At 37.1% G+C, this 22,095-nt stretch overlaps 2 protein-coding genes across 2 annotated transcripts; both read left to right on the top strand.

Annotated features, from left to right (window-relative positions):
- The first annotated feature begins 1,700 nt into the window (after positions 1-1,700).
- On the top strand, positions 1,701-18,662 carry LOC133531534 (zinc finger protein 583-like). The gene is made up of 3 exons (XM_061869803.1): positions 1,701-1,829; positions 2,708-2,758; positions 17,304-18,662. The coding sequence occupies exons 1-3, from the start codon at positions 1,820-1,822 to the stop codon at positions 18,563-18,565; spliced, it is 1,323 nt and encodes a 440-aa protein (XP_061725787.1). The 5' UTR covers positions 1,701-1,819; the 3' UTR covers positions 18,566-18,662.
- A 296-nt stretch (positions 18,663-18,958) lies between these two features.
- On the top strand, positions 18,959-21,312 carry LOC133531284 (oocyte zinc finger protein XlCOF28-like). The gene is made up of 2 exons (XM_061869416.1): positions 18,959-19,919; positions 20,312-21,312. Exons 1-2 carry the CDS (start codon positions 18,959-18,961, stop codon positions 21,310-21,312), a joined length of 1,962 nt encoding a protein of 653 aa, XP_061725400.1.
- Positions 21,313-22,095: the final 783 nt, after the last annotated feature.

Raw genomic sequence — 22,095 nt, 5'->3', positions numbered from 1 at the left:
ACAAAAAGTCTAATGCTCAACGATTTTCCGCTAATATTATAACTAGAGTAACCGGAACTCTATTTTTAACTCCTACGCTTACTCTGGTTATAATATTAGCGGATATATTGATTGATTTATTTATTTATTTAATTATATTGGAGGAAAACGAGCAGACGAATCGCCCGATGGTAAGCGATTACAGAGAGGTTGTAAGTGCATTGCCGGCCTATGAGATGGGAATACTAAATTTTCGTTAAAGACGATATAAAATAAATATTATTCAAAACGCATCAGTAGAACCGGAGCGGCGGTTATTTCTGGATTCCAGTTTATAATTTATATAGTGGTTAGACACACAGACCCACTACTTAAATTAGCATTTAGCATCGGTAGAAAAATAACACATTAACCCGTTTTTAGCTAACGAACACCCACGAGTAGATTACTATCTACAGTATCTACTCAAAAACAGGCGTTCGTTCAGAAGATTCAGTGATCCTCATTAAGTTATGATCTTATACAATACAAATATTCTTTATTGCTCACCAATATCAAAAGAAACATGACATACTATAACCTATGTTAGACAACAGGCGGTCTGATCGCTAAAGAGCGATCTCTTTGAGACAACCTTATGGTGGATAAATTTATATAATGATACAATTTTTTTCATTAAAATGCCAGTACCACGGCGCATCCTGGTGGAAACTTCTGTGACTTTTACTTCTCTTTTCAGACGTTCTACATGAAACAGCCGTCTTGAAGGTAGAATATGTGTCACCGTCGGATGATGAATCGATGCCTTTAATCACATCACCTACGTCTCTTCACAATCAACCTTCAGCATCCATAACCGTAGAACCGCAAAAACCGTCAAAGAGAGCAACATTAGCGGCAGAAATGGCTAAGCATGATCATAATTTAGAAATCATCTTGCGTCATTCTAATGCGACGCCTATACGTGGTCACTTTGACACAGGCTATGTGTGCTTCTTCTGCCCGCTGGAGTTCCCCGACCCGGCTGATCTTAAAACACACACTCTCAACTCCCATAACGACATAAAACCGAAGCGGTCTCTACGTTCCGAGCACTATTCTGTAAAAATCGACATCACAAACTTAACATGCAAGGTGTGTTTAAGAAGTTGCGCTCAACTCACCGACTTCAAGCATCACTTGCAAGTCGACCATGATCAACTCATTCACACTGATATCAAGAATTACTTCTTGCCTTTTAGATTCGACAGCGGTAAGGTAAAATGCGCATCGTGTGAACGAGAATTCACAGCTTTCAGAAATGCAGTAGAACATATGAAAAGTCATTACAGAAACTACATTTGCAACATTTGTGATGCAGGCTACGTCACCCAAGCTAACCTACGAACTCACCAAAAAACTCATGAAAATGGAGATAACCAATGCAAACAATGCAACCAAGTCTACAACACTAAGTCGAAGTTAGCTAATCACATTCGCTCCGCCCACAAAGGTCAAAGTAAAAGGTACAAATGTGTCCATTGCGGTGAGAAATTCTGTAGTTTAGTCATGAAGAACAATCATCTAGTTAAAGAGCACGGAGCTGCTCCCACGAGAGCCAAGTGCACGGCGTGTGATAAAGTCTTCTCGAACAACAGTAGTCTACGAACGCATTATACGACGTTCCATTTGATGATTAAAAGGTTCAAGTGTTCAGTCTGTAATATGGAATTTTCATATAGCCACGATTTAAACAGGCACATGTTGAAACACACCGGTGCTCGTGATTTCAAATGTGATATTTGCCAGAAAGCGTACGCAAGGAAGTCTACATTGACGCAGCATATGATGATACACAACAATGACCGCAGGTACAAATGCGACCACTGCGAGATGGCGTTCGTCCAGAAATGCACTTTAAAATCGCACATACAGTCGAAACATAAGTAGAATCGAAAAGAGGTGTATAATTTAGACAGTAATGGCTAATGGCATTTCTGAATCAACTCAAAGTTAAATACAGTCACAAATTAAAGACTTTGTGTGAGTATTCTCAAAGACGTAAAAGGTCGATTGGGATTCAGTAAAAAAATACATTACAAATTGAACGCAAAATGTCTTAAAAGTTGCGATCAGCTAACTGATTAAATCCACCACTTGCGAATAGAACTTTTCGATTTGACAACGATCATTTAAAGTACGACTTTATATTGACTGCTTTTTTAATAGGAACAAAATACCTATATTTATCGAAACAACCTATAGAATTACATATTTGAGTGTCTTAGGTGACAATATAATTTCAGAAGTCGTGTTTTTCTTTACTAACTGCGAAGCATTGCAATGTTAATATCGCGAAACACGGAGCGGTAAAAGTACCATTTGGGGGCGACCATAGTACATAATGGGTGGATGCGTGGATACGTATCATAGAACGTGCTCAGAGAATTTTCGAGATGCCACTTCAATGCCAGATATCCACATGCGATAACAGTGGGCAGGCGTTAGTTCAGAAGCGTATTTAAGAAAATCTATTTATAACAATGGATTTCAGGGATTGTCTAATTAAATTTTGTATTATTTTTCCATTCTTACCGCTTAAGAGTGGAGTGTTGTTAACTCGATGTCGCTATTTTTTTGGTCCATTTGTAGAGGAATTCATTTATGATACTAAGATTAATAAGTTATACATGAATTAAGTTCTACAGTCCAGACTGCGAACTTCTGTGACCCTTACCTTTCTTTGCAGACGTTACACATCATTCACCAGTCCCAAAGATTAAACATCTCGTCTCATCAGGTAAAACCGTACTCCCTATTATTGTGTCAACCACTACCCTCAAGAAGTCTTCGACACCAATAAATGAGCGTTCAAAAAGTTCAAAAAATACAATAAAAAGATGTGAGACTGAATTTGCTAAAGTCCAGAATAATTTAGAGATTATCTTGCGTCATTCCAACGCGACACCGATACGCAGCTACCGCGGCATTGGCTATGCGTGCTTTTTCTGTCCCTTGGAGTTCCCTGAGTCGGCCGATCTTAAGACTCATACTCTTGACTCCCACAGAGATCTAAAACACGATCTTCGATATTGGCGACGACCTAACCACACTGACTTTTCTGTGAAACTCGACATCACGTGTTTACAATGTAAAGTGTGTTTTAAGGCGCGGTGTATAGTAAAATGCGCTATTTTTAAATCGATATTTACAGGCTTGTACAAGGATTTCATCGATTATTTTCTAGTATGTATAACTTCAGTCTTTGAACTAGCCGTATGCTTGTCAGAAACACGATGGCTCATCTTTTTCTCGATAGATTTTTGCTTTGAAAATATGCTTAAAACTGTATTTATTTCGATATTTTAGAAGTACTATGATGAATATCAATATGAAATTTACTTCATTCAATAGCTTTTAAGTAACTCTAACATTTTGCTTGTCAGTTTATCGATGCGTTAAATTTTTCATTCATAATTATGAATTCAACATTTTGTCTACTAAACGTTACCCTGCGCGGCAATACCGTCAGTACGCCAGTACGCCCGTGACCACTGTCAGCGTCGGACCTGTGCTAGTTTAGCGGACGTTACATAAAATAGATAATCACACTATAAATACACAAATATGTTATACACACAATGTTTTCATCACTCTTACGAAGAAAAAACTAATTTTTAAGCTAATTGATTCTTAAATACGGTGACATTTCAGACATCCATCCGTCATATTATCTTTTTTGACAAGTTTTACACACGCACCTGTCCGGCATACAGCCACGATTAACCAAATGATGAAATGGTGCCTTGCACCCGAGTTAAACACTCTACTTTTCATTTTTAATACGAGGAAGGTAAAATACATGTACATTTTAAAAAACACTGCTAAGTATAAAATTCAGTAGTACTTATTTCGTGAGGGGTACCTACTTTTAATTATCAATTTAGGTAAAATAATATTTTAAATGGCTATTACAGTAATAATCAAATTGAATACCTATTTTTAAACGTAAACAAATAAAATTAATCCGCTTGTTTAATTTATATAAGTCATTATATTGGAACAGCTTCATTTTTAACACATACAGGATGCAGGAGATATACTGGATTTAAATATGTGGGATTTAAATAGTGCTTAGTGAAAGGTACCATTTCACGTTTTTGTGGAAGTGCTCAAATGGCTGTAATAGTTTATGTTATAAGTGTTGAATTTGTTTGGTATTTCTGGTTTATTAACTTTCATATGGTATACACTTAAGACTTTATTTACAACATTTATCAACTATTTTATTTTGTAAGGTGAGCAGGAGTGATATTTACCCTTCAAATTCCATTAAAAATTTTGCAAGTACTCGGTTCGGAAGTTCGTATATATTTGTACCTCTAGCCAATATTTTTATATCACTGGTTAATTATTCTGTAAATTCAAGAATGTCACTAAATTCCATTTTTGATAATGTTAAACATAAAGTCCTTTGTAAAAGTTTGGTATAATACTTTTATACCATGCTATTTCTGTTTTGTATGAAATGAAAACTGGTGACATTTTATTTCTTTTTTCAAGTATAAATTTCGATGACACTCTGCCGTCAATTTCAGGTCTCAGCCAATTTTACCTTCTTCTTTAAAACCTTGGACCTTGTTATGTCTTTGTGATATGCTTTTACTATTTTTCCTGCCAATACAAAATATAAGTGGAAAAATCGATCGAAAGTTTCGCAAAATATATTTTCTTCATTTTTGCATTAGGGTGCTTATGTGTAATATGTATATATTAAAATAGTTTATTTTGAAATGAATCACTAGTCTTGACTAGCCTATAGTATATCCCTTCAAGTGGCAGAAGCCAAAACGTAAAAAGTAGTCACGTGGCGGGGCCCCGTCGGGTGTTCAGCGCGGATTTAGAGAATATTACAAATTCAACTATTTAAGCTTATCTATGTATAAAAGTATATATTGAAGCATATATCGTTAGAATAAGCACTAAATACGCTATTCGAATAGAACAATTAAATTATTGTCTTCTTCTTCTTGGTCCCTCAATGCTGAGGATCGTGACATCATGTCCTTGTTGTTGTTAAATTATTGTTATGTTTATGCATTTCGCCACATGCACCTAACTAATCAAACCTAGCAACAGTGACAGTTTTCCAGTTTCCTTATTAAAAATGACTACCACCACAAAACAAAGTTATGATTGGAGGTAATTGTGAATTAATATTCTACGTAGGGCTTAAAATTCAAAGGTTAAGTCATAAAAAGTGCCCGTGAGGAAACGGATTTTTTTTAAGCACGTATACCTGAGGTCATAAGAAGAATTCAATTTTTTTTTTAGTACATATATGGAAAACCAACAGCGCTATATATATCTAGAACTTCCAATAGAATTACAGAGCCAATTACAGGTTCTCACTTATAGAAATACAATAAATTATAAAAAGTTTTTGCCCATCTTAATTTACACATACAAGTTCCTACAGCATAAGAACAGATCTATATATATATATATATATATATATGATTCATTATTACAAAAAATAAATTAAAAAAAGAAAAAGTAGTTAACTCCTGTGAGTACATGTACATATTCAATAATGCACCGAGCCTTGTCCTGCGCCAGAATTATTGTCACCCATGAAGTGTCTAATTAATTTATTTTTTATTACTGCTATGCTATCATTATATATGTCGATATCACAATTTATAGAAACTTTATTTAAACTCATGCCTGCCATGCATATGAAACTGTTTTTCCTATACCTAGTAGTAGCTTGGTAATTACTAATGGGACATGTACAAGTTTAAGTCAATTCCGCAAAAAAAAATTGTTTCTTTTTTTTACTTTTTGTATGTTTTTAAACATATTAAGTTCATGTTCTTGGAAAATTTATGGATTAATATAAATTGGTACATTTTTCTATTCAAATGGTACCTTGTGACTTTGATATCTGTCAAGAAGGTAGTCTAGACTAGGTCCCAAAGTGGCGACTGGCGACATAGCCATCAAAAAGGCGTTATGCACTAAAACACAACGAAAAATATTTTTTTAAATTGGTATTAACTCTGAAACTAGGCGAATTAAAAAAGTTTATATGACATTTTTGCCTCTAAATACGATCCAGAATATACTGTTAAAATCTTTCCGTTTCCTCGAGGGTACCGTGTATTTACAAAATAACCTCTTTAAAAATCAAGACAGAACTCGACCTAGGCGTTCGATCCCGGATGAACGGTCCTTAGCAACCAAGCGTTAACAAGCGTGTGTATGTATGTTTTCCTTGTCTAACTTGCTAGCTACTTTTGGGCGTTAGAATAGCGTAAATATACTTCAAAGCCTTTAATTTTGCCACTAAAAATGGCAACACCTCACTAACCACCCTCTGTTGGCCGACAGCTTTCTGGCTATCGCATCGACCCGTGAGTGGTGGGCCACCCCTTGAAGGGATAAATAACAGTTGACGATAAAATAATTTTGTTCATCGGAAAGTTTTGTATGTTAATTAACTTTACGGAACAGGTCTTAACTGTACTTCTTTCCAAAGGAAAATAATACTCATTGAGACAATTCTAACAACCTCAAACGCAATTTGGTTGCGATATTTTGACACAGAGTTCCTATGGCCACCTCCTCTCTCATGCATCAGATCAGCTTGATGGTACCATAATATTTCATTGTCACCCTACTTACATATGTATGCAGATTTTCAACTTCATCTGAAACCTCAGTGGGTCAAAATAAATATACTTGTAATATTTGATTACAGACAGAGTAGACAGACAACAGACTGATTCTTTATTAGACATTAATTAAAGTCAGTCAATTATACTCATTACTATATAACTTCGAAGTAGTAGTAGTAGTATAAGTGCATTTTTGCCATTATAAACTTTAAATAATAAATAATAATAGCAGTTTTCTCGACTTTTGCATTTAAAATTTATAATCGTCTTCATTGTCGTCAATTCAAAAAATAATATAGAAATAGTCGTTACAGTTAGAGTCATGGTTCTTTTTTGAGAAGATAGCATAATTTATCTACTTTTTGGAGCTACATATGCTTGTGCATACCTTATGCTTATATTTTCAGTTATCTCAATACCAGCAAAAACATGCTACCTTTTTACGTTCACTTCCACAAATTACTTAGCTTTGCTAGTATTCAACTAAGTTTTGAATAGGTATCTATATAAATGATTTAAAGCAGACAGTTGTAACTTTTGTCTGAATTAGTAAGTAATATTATTTCGACACAAAACGATTTGGTAATATTTTACTAGGTTCTCAATTTGCCGCGGTATACTCTAGTATTATATATAATTATCAAATTTTTAATTTCATTAAGTTTAAATCATAATCAATATAAATTTCCGGAAAAGATCCCAGAACTAACAAACCAGAATACGGATGGCGTCAGAATAAGGACGTAGGCTTGCTGCGAGCGCGGCGCGCGGGGCGCCCGCCTGCCTGCTTTACCACTTCGTCTGCTTCACCCCCTCAAAAACCTAAAATCTGTCTATAAGAGCGCCTTAAAAGTTTCGCTCAGCTTACCGAATTAATAGATCACTTGCGAGCCGATCATGATCAACCCATTCACACCGATGTCAAAAATTACTTGTTGCCTTTTAAACTCGACAGTTATCCGATAAAATGCGTCCATTGCGACGCAGATTTCTCCGCTTTCAGAATGGCAATAGAACATATGAACAGGCATTACAGGAATCACGTCTGTGATGTTTGTGATGCGGGCTTCGTTAAAAAAGATAGCATGTTAGCGCATAAGAAAAAACACGAACAAGGCGATTACCAATGCGACCAATGCCACCAAGTCTATGATACCATTCGAAAATTAAAGTATCATATTCGCTGCGTCCACGAGGGCAAAGATAAGAGATTCAAATGTGGTTATTGTGATGAGAAATTCACGCGTTTTGCAAAGAAGTATGATCATTTAGTACAAGTGCATGGAGTCGGTCCTAAAGAAGCAAAGTGCAAGGCGTGTGATAAAACGTTTGGAAATTATGAGCGCCTAAGAGTACATTACAGGACCTACCATTTACAGGTGAAAAGAATAAGAAAGTCACAGAAAAAAAAATTAAAGGATTGAATTTAGGTTTTTAAAGTACTTTAATTATAATTTTTTTCATTTTGTTTTACTCCTTCCAGTGAGCGGGTATCTATTTACGCATAATTATTAATATCCTTTTCTTTGCTCAAGAAATTTAATTTCGCTGAAAACTTATTTTTGTGACCGAAAATTATTTATTAGGTGTATAGAGATGAGAGATGTGTGTTATTATCATATAGAGATAATATATAAAAATACATGGTTTCACAGTATGAAGGGTTACTTCATATGGTGTACATAGTTTTAGAGTTGTTGGAATATATAGCTTTTATCAATCAAATATATTTCAAATATGTTAAACATTCCCGCTGCGTCTGGAGTGTGGCGAACTCCAGACGCAACGCAAGAAGGGCTAAAGGCCGGTCCAGACGGGAACAATTTTTCGCCAAACTGATTAAATTGCCTAATCAAACCAGGTGGTGTGAACGCCAATTTGACTCGCCGATTATGACCGATATTCCCGATAGAATGGAGATGTGGACGCAAGAATACCAATTTATGACGCTAGAATTCGCATTTGGGGGCATCTTTTAAATTTAGAGCGCTCAAATATCATATCATATAAATACCATAAATGTAAAATTGGTGATTAAATTGGAGATTGAAGCCAATTTATTTTCTGATCAAATCGCTGATTTGTTCATCCCGTCTGGACTGGCCTTAAACATTATTTACGGGATATTTTGTCTTTTTTTCGTAGTTTAAAGTTTCAGTGAAATGAAATTCTCTAAAACCATAATTTTATGTAGGAATATTAGGAATACTTCGATTTGGCGTAAATATGTAATCAAACTTTTTTATTATTTCGTGTCCAGACATAGAAGTTTTTGTGGCAAAAACGAGTGCTTAAGAAAATGAAACATCGATAAGTCAGTCATAAATTAATAATTAAAAGATGTAACTTCTACTTGCTGTAATTTACCGGGAAATATCAAGAATTCAAATCAATTACTAATCCGACCATAATTTGTTTGTTACATATATTAAGTATTTAAAAATAAAAACGTAAACTTTAGAATACAGTGCCAAAAAATAAGAAAACTACAAATGGGTGTATCAAAGAAGAAATCGGACGTGTTGCGTATTTCGCGGTAGCTATCTTTTTATACAATGTTAAAAATATCTATAACGCTAAGGTAACATCGATAATAGACATATTTGATGTTGTCAATCACTTTATTTTGCCACAAAAACTTCTATGTCTGGTCGTGTCACACTAGTTCATAATTTTATAAATTAAATGTATAATATGTGCATTTTACAACATACGTATAGTATATTTCTTGATTTATTTCATTAAATGTGTTCGAAGTTGCGAAGTGCCTAGTGCAGGAATGTAATTACTCCAGAAAATGACCATTGTTAGATGAAAATAGGCGGCAATGTGCAATTGCAAAAAATGTGGTCAAATATTAGTATTCCTGTTAATGTCCACTAGATTACTAGTTTGTATTACCTCTATTGTAACGATAATGTTATTAAAAAAAAGTTTAATGTTCTGTTTTAAACTATTAAAACAGAAGTAAACTACAATTTATAAGTATTAGGGAAAGATTAATTTTAAGTGTCTAGGAAAGGGCGTAGCCAGCCGGTGAACTAGGGGGGGGGGGGGCAAGTCCTTACCGCCATTGAGGGGGCGAGACCTCACAGGGGCATACATTGTATGTAAAATTTGAGTCTATCCCCCTGCTTCAAGTTTGACAGCTGATGTAGATGGCGCTGCACGGATCAGTGACCACCTGATACTTTTTTTTATAGAAAACGAAGTGTCGGGCGCAACGGCCCGGACCCGGAACGTTCTAGCGGGTATCATGTGTACGCGGTAACTCTGGTTGTCAAAAAATAATGTTTGACAATACAGAGACCACAAAATATATGCACCATCTATTTCAGCCTTCAATCTAGCGGACACGATTTTTATTCACAACTATATGTAAGTACTGGATTGGGGTCGAGTCGTGATCCCGGAGGTCAATAATGTGTTAAGATGGTCGTAATAAACACATTTTCCCATGACCAATACAATAACCACACGATCGCGAAAATAAAACGAATCTTGAGGGCCCGAAGTAGACAAAATGTATGGGCCCAGCAGTGGCAGCATGCTTCCATTTTTGTCACTTGTCAATATGCCCGTCACTTTCGCGCTTACATACTTGTTAGAACGCGACAGGCATGGTGACAAATGATAAAGAGCCGAACATCTTTGCCCGACAGGAATAAAAAAAAAACACGGTTTTCATATCGGTCCCGTGGGAAACCTTGTTCAGTATGACCATCTCATCATCAAAAGTCTTTGATAGGAAATAAAAGTGTAAAGGCTAAACATAAAAATAGCGCATATTGTATGTTAATAGAACTCTAAGATTACTCCTTTATAAGGAAGCCTTTGGTCTGGCCTGTTCTTACGTTCTTTAACTGTGACTTATATCAATATTATCATATTGATGTAATAAGTTTTTGGCAAAAATTTCAGTTTTGGTACAAGCTTTTATCGCTGACTGTACTTTTTTCCACAGGCAACGAATACTCGTTGAGACAATTCTAAAAACCCCAAACACAATTAGGTTGCGTTGTTTTATCACGGAGTTCCTATGGCTACCTCCTGTCTCCATCATCAGATCAGCTTGATGGTATCATAATATTGCATTGTCACCCGACTTACATATGTATGCAAATTTTCAGCTTCATCGGAAACCGGGAAGTGGCTCAAATTTAACTGGCATAATTCCACCCGGATAAACATACATACATTGCAAGTTAAATAAAAGCTTGTAAAAATTGTTTGTATTCGGCAGAATAAAGTTTCTTTTTAATAATATTGTGTTTCTTTTTTTTACTTTTTCGAGTGGTTATGATAAGATCACCAAATTCGCAACTCGCCACATTATCATCTTTTCGGCTTAGAGTTCGACCGTCAGACCAAGCTAAGTTGGCAACGATTTTGATAGCCCAGCCTGTGCAAGTGTTAAGTAAACGTTATAATTTCATAGAAGTTTGACGTTTAAAATAACACACTGTCTGGGCTGTCAAAACTGCTGCTAACTTATCTTGGTCTGATTCTATTGTATTAATTATTGACGTTGAGAACGCGATGAGACGAAAATATGAAGAGTGTGGTTTGCAGACAGTATGAAATGATGTGTCGAGTCGCTAGACTCTGACCACGCTAACTTTGCACAATACAATTGGCAGTAAGAATATATGTATACATATCCTTATTATACACCGTATTTTTTTTATTTCTGTTTATTTCAAGGGTCCATTGGTGCATTCCTCCTGAGCTTACATTAACATTCTCAAAGACACCGGTATTCTAATTAAATCTATTTCGGAGATAATCAACTGTTTATTTTTTTTATTCGATAAGGTTCATACGAGCGTGTACACTCGCTTGGGGCCTATTGATAAGTGTTTAGTACGATTTTATAAATTTGCTACTAAACGTACGAACTATCTAGGACGATCGATGTTCGAAATGGCATTGATATGTCACAGTTTTCAATTGTTTAGTTGAGTTGGGGCCACTTGCATCTTCCCACTAACCCGGGGTTAACCGGTTAAACCTGGAGTTACCATGGTTACCAAATTATTTTTTAACAAGCAGAAACGTTGCGAACGATGCTATTAAGCTTAGAATAAATTTAAAAGTAGAAAAAATACTGTCTTGGGTGAGACTTGAACTATCCAGAGGCCGTGAGTTCAAGTCTCACTGAAGACAGTTTTTCCACTTAAATTTACCATGGTTACCAGTACAATTTGATACTGAGTCAACGGTTTAGCCAGTTAACCCTGGGTTATAAGATAAGGATGGTGAAAGTTGTAATGCCCGTGTTACAACATCGCTATATGCAACTATTAGTTTCCTTTATCGTGCTCACCGATACCCCGAAGTTAACGGAATTCAATAAAAACACGGTATAAGCTTCATACTTGGAATAAAAACTTAGTGTGGTCCGATTCTAGAGTCCGTGTAAGCAAACTGCACCGACTTTTATATAACAAGTGTAAAGGTGTCACCACTCATCAATCTCATCATAAACGTCATATTTTCCTAGAATTAGAAATTGATCATGACATTCCCGTACTTGTCACACTTTCCTGTATGGAGGGTAGAGGTAAAGAGAACAATCTCTTATGGAAGAACTGTTGCTAACGTGTCCAGCTGGCAGCTGTAAATAGTTCGGAATCTCTCCGGTGGCGCTAGGGTAGCACAAGGATATGACATGAACTTAGACGTGATTGACGGAGTGAAGTGCGATGTCAGTGATTTGAATTTTTTTATCAAAGTTATTAATTTGTTCGCGATGAACTTTTCAGACACAAAGATTGTTGTCCTTTGATCTACCCTCCATACTTTCCCGCTTATGCATAAAAAAAATTACGAGCCTAAATTAATTAAATTATGGTTTATCACTTTCTTACAAATACATGTCAACATGACAGTAAGACAAACTTTTTTTTTGGATTTTATGGCCTGGTTAAGTAAGATAAGCGATTCATAGCAAGGGTTGCCATACGTACCGTATATACGAGACTGTCACCATATTTAAGTATCGCGTCCCGTTTTTATCCGTTCCGAATAATTTTAGCAACCCTATTCATAGGTAATTCAGGCTCGTAATGTGTTTGTGAATATCGCCGTTTGTCATTACAACTGCCATGCAGAGTTAGCTAGCCCGACTCTGCTACGCTGACCTGGGGGCCTAGCCAAGCAGATAATCGTACGTCGCAAAACGCCGAAAAGTAAAAATGTATTGGGATGACAGATACGAAATTTTTTAAGTGTTTTGAGATATAATAATCTGCCAAATTTTACCTATTTAGAGTTCGTCCAAACTAGCTCTGCTGACACTAGAGCTGCCAGCGATAATGTGTAGTCAGACCAAGATAAGTTGGCAGCGATTTTGATAGCCCACACGGTGCAAGTGTCAAGTAAACGTCATAATTTCATAGAAGTATGACGTTTAAAATAACCCTTGCACTGCCGACTTATCTTGGTTTGATTCTAGAACCGCCGCAATAAACGTCATAGTTTTCGTTCATACTTATATTATCATAATAATTAGAATTTTATGTTGGCGTTACCATACACTGGCTTATGCTAAATCGACGCATATCAACACATTCACAGCCAGTGGCTACGCGCTACGAGCATTACACATAGAGAATAACCGAATCCGACTAAAAATCCGTTAATATTTGAAATATTGCATTAATATGACGCACTAAAACTGCATCGCACGTGTATCCTCTTAGCCTGCAAGCACCAGCCTTTCTGATCCGATTCGCCTCGGTCTACCCTACGAACAGAGAACCCTTGTGAATGTGTTAACTTTGACGGACTATTCACATGATACTTATTCACAAGCTTATATCCCAGATACTATAATAACAGTTCGATTGGCCAATTTACTTCACAATCATCTTGTTTTTGTACAAAAATGACATTGGGGCAATCGAATCGAATAGTTATCTTCAAGGTGCTCACGAGGAACCCGAAAGATTCTAACCGCGCATTTCTAAGGCCAAAAGAAAGAAAAAATCTTATAAGTATGAATTTTACTCTGCATTAATAACAAATATGTTTTTTTTATTGGCATTCTGAAACTAGCCGAATTCCAGAAAAGTTGATAGGACATTTTGGTCTTTAAATATGATCAGGAATACACTGAAAATATTTTGGGTTCCTCGTGAGCACGCTGTTTAAGAACAAGGATTTTATATATATCTCATAATTGTTGTAGGCTCTAATTAAAAAAATACAATTAATCCTTAAAAGGAATTAAGGGCTTGTAAAGCGCCGTGGGCTTGCCCCGAGGACGGATAGAGGTTCTAAGTGTCTCTATTGAACAGTTCATATCTATTGGGAACATCCGTGGACTGTAGGGGGCAACATAAAATTTCCTTGCTTATTGGCGGGAAGTATCAATGTCAATTTAAAAATTTAGATCTAGGCCACAAGGTAGCTTACCCTCCTCCAGACTTACGATATTTTCAACCGAAATATTCCAAAATTCACGTTTCATTCCGACTTCGATCTTGCTGGGCCGGGTGAGAATGTTCTGGGAAGGGATGCACTCGCATGCCTCCCGACCATACTTCATAATTCATATAGGCACTCACATTTTGAAGCTAGAAGACGTGCACCTGAAATGCAGAATGCTAAACCTAGAAAGTATCGACATTAACTATTAAATAATAATCAATATATCTTTATAGGAAAAGCAAGCAAGCAGTTTTTTGTTTATTTTTCTCGTCGAGATAAGAGAAACGCAATAATTCCTGATTTTCTTTATAGGTGAAGAGACGCATATTGGCGTCCGATTTGAGTGCTCTTCGAAAAAAGAAGATTCCAAAAACAAGAGATCTACTAGAAATCAAGGGTCCACGACAGCTCAAAATGAAGAAGATAAAGCAAAAAAAACAAAGGGCCCAACAGAATTAGAAATGCATCGAAATAATATAAGAATTATTTTAGATAGTTCGAATGCTACTCCAATTAGGGCTCATGGCGGTATTGGTTACCAGTGCTGTTTCTGCCCGGAGCAGTTCCCCAATCCTGCTGATCTCAAAACCCACACCATGCAGGGCCACGATAGCAAGACTAAGCGCGGCTTCATGAGGGGAAAGACGATGGCTGAATATTTTGTGAAGCTTGACATTACAGCGCTGCGCTGCGAACTGTGCAATAGCAACGTCGATTCACTAGAACTACTTACGAGTCATTTAATCGACAAGCACGGCAAAAAAATGTACACAGACATCGACAGCCACATCTTACCTTTCAAATTCGGCGACGAAACGCTGCGATGCGTCTTCTGCCCCAATGATTTTAACACTTTCAAGGTTTTACAGGAGCATATGAATGTCCATTTCAGAAATTATATTTGCGATACGTGCGATAGTGGTTTTGTTACACGCAACATGAGAAGGAATCATAAGAAAACCCATGAAATGGGGTCATTTATTTGCAGTTTTTGTCCTAAAGTTTACGACACGGCACTTAAACAAAGGGCACATGAAAAACAAGTCCATCGGCTCCCAAAACTAAATTTATGCGCTTATTGTAATGAGAGGTTTAGAGATTTCAGACAAAAAGTAAAACATTTGAAGGATGTGCACGGTATACAAAGGGAATCTCCTAAATGCAAAGCTTGCGAAAGAACATTTGAGACCATGGCAGCGCTTCGACTTCACATCAAGAGGGATCACTTAATTCAAAGACCTCATAAATGTTCTCAATGCGACATGTCATTTTATGCGAAGGCTCAGTTGAAGAATCATTTTGTTATTCATTCTGGTACTAGGGAGTTCTCATGCACCGTGTGCTTTAAGTCTTTTGGTCGGAAGAAGACTTTGTCGGATCATATGAGGATCCATACCGATGATCGACGGTACAAGTGCAAACATTGCGAAATGGCTTTCGTGCAAAAGAGCAGCTTGAGAGGCCATATGCGTTCTAATCACTCTGAATTAAACTTACATTAGAATACGTATCATAATAAATTGAAATATATTCGATAAATTGCTAAGATTTCCAGTCTTTTATTTATCAAGCATATCCTTTAGCGACATAATAATTTCGTAGCTAACTATTATCATCTTTAAAAGATCCACTTACAGTGAACATTTATATATTTCTTTCCAGAACGACGACACAGTTGCCAGAACAAAAAAGTCGACATTAATCAGACCACAAATCCAAAGACGAAGATAAAAATACAGGTTGAAGATATTGAACCGACCAAGTCGAAGAATGTATTTTCAAATTCAACAGAGGGCAAAGATAAGAATTATTCCAAACTAGTTTTAGAAATTAGAAATAAACCAGTACCACCCCGAAAGGGCCACTTTATGAAAAAAGAAATAAGACAACACAAGGAGAATTTATACATAATACTGCGATGTTCCGATGCAACCCTAATCCGTAATCGCGGTAATCTCGGTTACACGTGCTACTTTTGCGACGCGTCGTATCGTGAAGCTTCAAGTCTCAAACAACATACAAGAGACAACCACACTTATAAAGATAAACCATTCATAAAAGGCAACAATTCCAACTACTTCGTTAAGTTAGATATAACATCTCTGCACTGTAAACTTTGCGGCCAGTCTATCGATAAACTTGAACAGCTGTCGGAACATCTTATAAAAGTACATGAAGAACCACTCCATACACTCACCAAAAGCTTAATGATTCCTTTTAAATTTGAAACGGAAGAACTGAAATGCGCAGTTTGTAGTCAAGAATTCAATAATTTCCATTCCTTACTTGATCATATGCGAAAGCACTATAGGAATTTTATTTGCGACGTCTGTGACGAAGGTTATTTAAGCTATAACAGTATGAAAACTCACCAACTTGGGCATAATGTAGGCGAATACACATGTAAGGAATGCAACAAACTCTTCAGTAGTAGCCTTAAATTGAAGAATCACACAAGGGTAGTTCATCTCGGTATTAAAAGAAATAAATGTGGCTATTGTGGGGAAAAATTCGCTGAGCTGAATTGGAAGTTGGACCACTTAGAAAAAGTTCATGGGATTAAAAAGCCAGACTTTAAATGCACAGTATGCAATAAGAAGTTTTCATGTGCGAAGAGTTTGAGGAACCATAAGCGAGGATTTCATCTGATGGAGAAAGATCAGACTTGCCCGGACTGTGGTATGAAATTCTTCCAAAAACACACTTTGAAGCATCACATGACAATCCACACGGGGCTGCGTGCATTTCAATGCGCGGTGTGTTCTAAGGCTTTCAGCAGGCGCTCCACTTTAAGGGAACATATGAGGATTCACAATAACGATCGTCGTTTCAAATGCGAACACTGCAACATGGCGTTCGTACAGAAATGCAGTTGGAAGGGGCATATGCGATCGAAGCATGGGGAGGATGTCACATAATAAAAATGGATTTCCATAAAGGAAAATAAAAACAAAATGAATTGTTACAATGCGTTATTTTGCGATAATTACATATAATTACGGTTTTACTAGCATCGTTTTATTTGATAAAAAAGTGACTCTTGAGTGAGTTCCTGAGTTTTAAAAGAGAAATTTGTTCTGATTAAATGGTAATCAAACTTAATTTCACCAAAGGCTCTCTGTGTGTAATGTGATTCGGCTTTTAAATAAGTAATCCTTTGAGTATCATGTTGATGTTGCCATGAAGAGGATAACTTTGAGCACTAGAATAAAACAAAACTTGTCTTTACAGATGATTCCGAGGACGGCAGCATGTTAATAAAACTCGAGACCAACTCTGACTTGGAAGCGGAATCACTGGAAGAGGACTGCATAGAAAACATTGTTATACTACGAACAGAAGGCAATTACAAAGGCGCTAAAAGTAAAAATAAAAAATCTACAGCCGAGCAACTGATTTGGTTTGATCCAGAAATTACCACTAACCGATCAATCATTCTTAAAAGAACTACTGAACTGGATTTACATTTACAGAATTTGCAAACGATTATGAGGTGTTCTAATGCTACACCACTGAGAATGCATGGTAAATGGTACACTTGCTGTTTTTGCCCTGAACGGTATGAAAAAACAGCGGCCTTGAAAAGACACACGGTTGAAAAACATCCAGACGGAAAAGCGGCAATCGTTGGACGGAACATTTCAGAACTAATTATAAGAGTTGATATAACAGGTTTGGAATGCAACCTTTGCAAGACCAAAATCGGCGAATTAGAGAAATTAACAAAGCATTTAAAGGAGGAACACTCACAACGAATACACACACGGATCAAAAACTACATGATTCCTTTTAAATTTGACACCGGCAATGAGCTAACGTGCGTTATCTGTGAACATGTATTCCATAATTTCAAGATGTTAGTTCAACACATGCATGTTCATTATCCAAACTTTGTGTGCGGATCTTGTGGTAACGGCTTCGTTAATCAACGGAGCTACCAACACCACGCGAGCAGGCACGCCAATGGTGAACACAAGTGCGAGAAATGTAAGAGGATCTTTGATAACGACGCCAAACTAAAAGTGCACGAGAGATCCGTACACCAGGGATTCAACAAACGAAACAAATGTGACTTTTGCGAAGAACGGTTTGTTGGCTATATAGCAAAAAAGGCACACATGATTAAAGTACACGGATTGCCAGAGATCCAAGTTAAGTGTCCTGCGTGCGAAAAGACCTTTAAAAACCATAAATACCTCGCCATCCACAAGCGGACGTTTCATATGATGGAGAAGAGGCACAAATGTACAGAATGCGATAAAATGTTCTTTTCTACCCATGAAGTGAAACAACATATGTTAACTCACACAGGACAACGTGATTTTCAATGTATTATTTGTAGTAAATCTTATGGTAGGAAAAGTACATTAAGAGAACATATGCGAATTCACGCAGATGACCGCAGATTCAAGTGTGAACACTGCGGAATAGCTTTCGTTCAAAAATGTAGTTGGAGGGGACACATGCGATCCAAGCACGGGGAAGAAGTTTGATCTTGCTACCCAATTTACTTGTTCCTTTATAAAAATGTATGATATATGAATGTGTACAAAATATCTACAATACGAAAAATAAATAATAATAAGCCGATTTAAGTGTTTCAATATACTCAGGAAGGTGGCGAAAAGTGTGCCCTTTGTAAAACAAAACTTATCTTTGCAGATGTACCTGAAGAAAGAAGTTCCCAAATAAAAGTCGAGGTCGAGTTGGCACAAGGAGATGAACAAAAGCAAAAGAAAGATCGAACTACTGACAAAAATAAGAATCTAGCTAAGAAGAAAGAAAGTTTTCAAAGCACAGGGTCAACTAAAAAACTTGTAGCTAAAAGTGACACAACCAGAAAACCTAATGAGTTTGATTTGCATATCCAGAATCTCCGTACTATAATGAGGTGTTCGAACGCCACGCCCTTAAGACTGCACGGCAAGTGGTACACCTGCTGCTGTTGTCCTGAACGATTTGATGACACCGCGGCTCTGAAAACGCATACAGCAGAGAAACACCCCACTGGAGAGAACGCTTACTTTGGCCGGGACATCGCGCAACTAATAATAAGAGTGGATATAACAGACTTGCAATGTAAACTTTGCCAGTGTGAAGTTCACAGCATCGAGAAGTTATATGAGCATTTACAAAAAGAACATTCAGAAACGATACATTCATTTGATAAAAACTACATGGTACCCTTTAAATTCGACACTAACAGAACAGATCTGAAATGCGTGAACTGCGATCATGAATTCCACAATTTTAAAACGTTGGTGCACCATATGAACATACATATTCCTAACTTCGTATGTAACACCTGCGGCAGCGGATATGTCAATCAGAGAAGCTTGCAGAATCACGTCCGACAACACGCGAACGGAGAACACAAATGCGAGACATGTCAGCGAGTTTTCAATAACGACCTCAAATTGAAAGAGCATGAAAAATCCGTACATCTAGGGTTCAACAAACGTAACAAATGCGACTACTGTGACGAGCGCTTCAATGGCACTATAGCCAAAAATATACATATGGTCAATGTCCACGGCAAACCCGCGATTGAGATCAGATGTCCGGCGTGTGAAAAGCCTTTTAAAAGCCATAAATATCTCGCCATCCACAAGCGGACCTTCCATATGATGGAAAAAAGGCACAAGTGTCCTGAATGTGATAAAATGTTTTTCTCCACGCCCGAGGTGAAGAACCATATGCTAACGCACACAGGACAGAGGGACTTCCACTGTGTGATCTGTAATAAATCGTACGGCAGAAAGAGCACGCTGAGGGAGCACATGAGGATACACGCAGACGATCGCCGGTTTAAATGCGAACACTGTGATATGACGTTTGTGCAGAAATGTAGCTGGAGGGGACACATACGATCTAAACACGGGGAGGAAGCGTGATTTACTTTGATATTGTATTAATACTTATTGTAAATAAATGTCTCCTTTAATGTTATTATAAATTATTATATTTTTTAAATATTTGTACCTACTGTAAATTTGTCTCATTTTAAGGAATGACGCGTCAGTGACTAAAATTGCAATATTTTAAAGAGGTATCTAAAAATGGCCTAAACCGGAAAAAGATTACTCTCGTTTTAGTTTCAGTCCTTGATTTAAGGCATCTTAATTTCTGCACGGTGAAAGTTAACAACAGAAGAGACAACTAGTAGCATCCAAGGAAATACTTTTTAATATACCTGAATAACGCATTTGGAATTCTAATGCCGATTTCTATTTCCATAGGTGTGGGATGGAAGCTCCGAAGATCCGTGAATGCACCCCGTGAGAGTAAGAACTCCAAATCTTCTAAATTGAAAACGATCGTCATAAGTCCAAAGACGGAAAAACCACGGAAAAAACGGTGCAAGATTATAGAAATTAAGCCGGCACCCGTAAATGTTTCTTTTAAGAAACTGAACGAAGCTTACAAACACCAAGCTAATCTAAAGGAAATTCTACTTTGCTCGAATGCGACGCCAATTCGCTGCCGAGGGAGCGTGGGGTATGCTTGCTGTTTCTGCAGCGACCAGTACCGCGATCCAGCAGATTTGAAGCAACATACTATAACCTCCCATGACGACGCGACTAAAGCTAACTACATGAAAGGCGAGTCCATCGTAGGTTTCATCGTAAAGCTGGACATAACTTTGCTTCGATGCAACATCTGTTCCTCCACTATAAGGGAATTAGGACAGTTAATGGAGCACTTAAAAGTAGCTCACGACCGTCCAATAATCACAGATTTAAAGAACCACTTAGTTCCGTTTAGATTCGAATCCAACTTGCATACTTGCGTCGAGTGCTCAGCAGAATTTAGTAATTTTAAAGTGTTGTTAGCGCACATGAACGAGCACTACAGGAACTGCATTTGCGAAGTCTGCGGGGCCGGGTTTGTCACTAAGAGGATATTACAGGCGCACAGTTACAGGCATATCACTGGTGACTTTAGCTGCCGCTATTGTCCTAAAGTATTCGATGCTAAGTTACGGATGCAGGAACACGAACGGAACGTCCATGTTCTAATGAACAAGCGGAACAAGTGCGGGTACTGTGGGGAAAAATTCACAGATTACACTAAGAAGAATGACCATGAAGTGAAGGTTCATGGGGTGAAGCCGATAGTCCTGCATTGTCAGGCTTGCACCAAGACGTTTGATAACCAAAGGTCGCTTACAGTCCACACTAAAACATTCCACTTGATGCAGAGGCGCAGTCCAAAAACATCAAATTCTTTGAAATTCTAAAATGACTCAATACCTATAAACATATTGCGTCATTTCATTATTTATTTACATTTAAGTAAATAAGTGTACTTTTACTAATTGCGGCGGTTAACAGAATGTAGACACAAACTCCTTTGTTTGCAAATGTTTATTTTAATTTAAGAACAACATTCAACCAGAAGATATTTATTAGGACTAAAAGTGTTATATGTATACCTTAACAGTACATATGGTGCTACTTTTCCGCACTAGTGTGTAAATTACCACATTATGTAACTATGTCGAAAATTTAAAGGGTCATATATATGGCCATTTAAATGTTCGACACAGTAACGTAATATGCTAATTTTCGCACTCGTGCGGTAAAGTAGCACCATATGTACTGTAATAGTACATTACGATACAAGTACGAAAAATAGGAAATTCGAAACGAGTGACGATAAATTAAAACACGACTGAAGGGAGTGTTTTAAATCGACACGAGTTGCGAATTACCTATTCGCACATGTATCGTACAACGTTTTACAGTTTACAGTACATATGGCCTTTTAAATGTTCGACACAGTAACGTAATATGCTAATTTTCGCACTAGTGCGGTAAAGTAGTACCATATGTACTGTAAATAACTAATCTAGTCCATCTTGAAACATCTGCTGCAAGATGATCGCTATCCCGAGATCCCGACTACATTACTACACCAGAAGAGGTAATCAGCCGTTGGTTTTGAGATTTGAATCGATTTTATTGTTATTGTTTGGTAATTGAAACTTTTGAAATGAATAACCGTACTAGCCAAGGATTTT

Source organism: Cydia pomonella, chromosome 25 (genome assembly GCF_033807575.1).
Source record: "Cydia pomonella isolate Wapato2018A chromosome 25, ilCydPomo1, whole genome shotgun sequence".
Classification (NCBI taxonomy): domain Eukaryota; kingdom Metazoa; phylum Arthropoda; class Insecta; order Lepidoptera; family Tortricidae; genus Cydia; species Cydia pomonella.
The sequence above is the reverse complement of the archived record's forward strand: the minus strand, read 5'-3'. Positions and strand labels throughout refer to the sequence as shown.

Excerpts from the sequence above, each read along its gene's own strand:
- LOC133531284 (XM_061869416.1), top strand. The coding sequence starts at position 18,959 with ATGAGGTGTTCGAACGCCACGCCCTTAAGACTGCACGGCAAGTGGTAC. Across the intron at positions 19,920-20,311 it reads TATGACGTTTGTGCAGAAAT|GTGTGGGATGGAAGCTCCGA; the intron begins GTAGCTGGAGGG and ends CTATTTCCATAG.
- LOC133531534 (XM_061869803.1), top strand. Across the intron at positions 2,759-17,303 it reads TAAACATCTCGTCTCATCAG|ATGATTCCGAGGACGGCAGC; the intron begins GTAAAACCGTAC and ends TTGTCTTTACAG.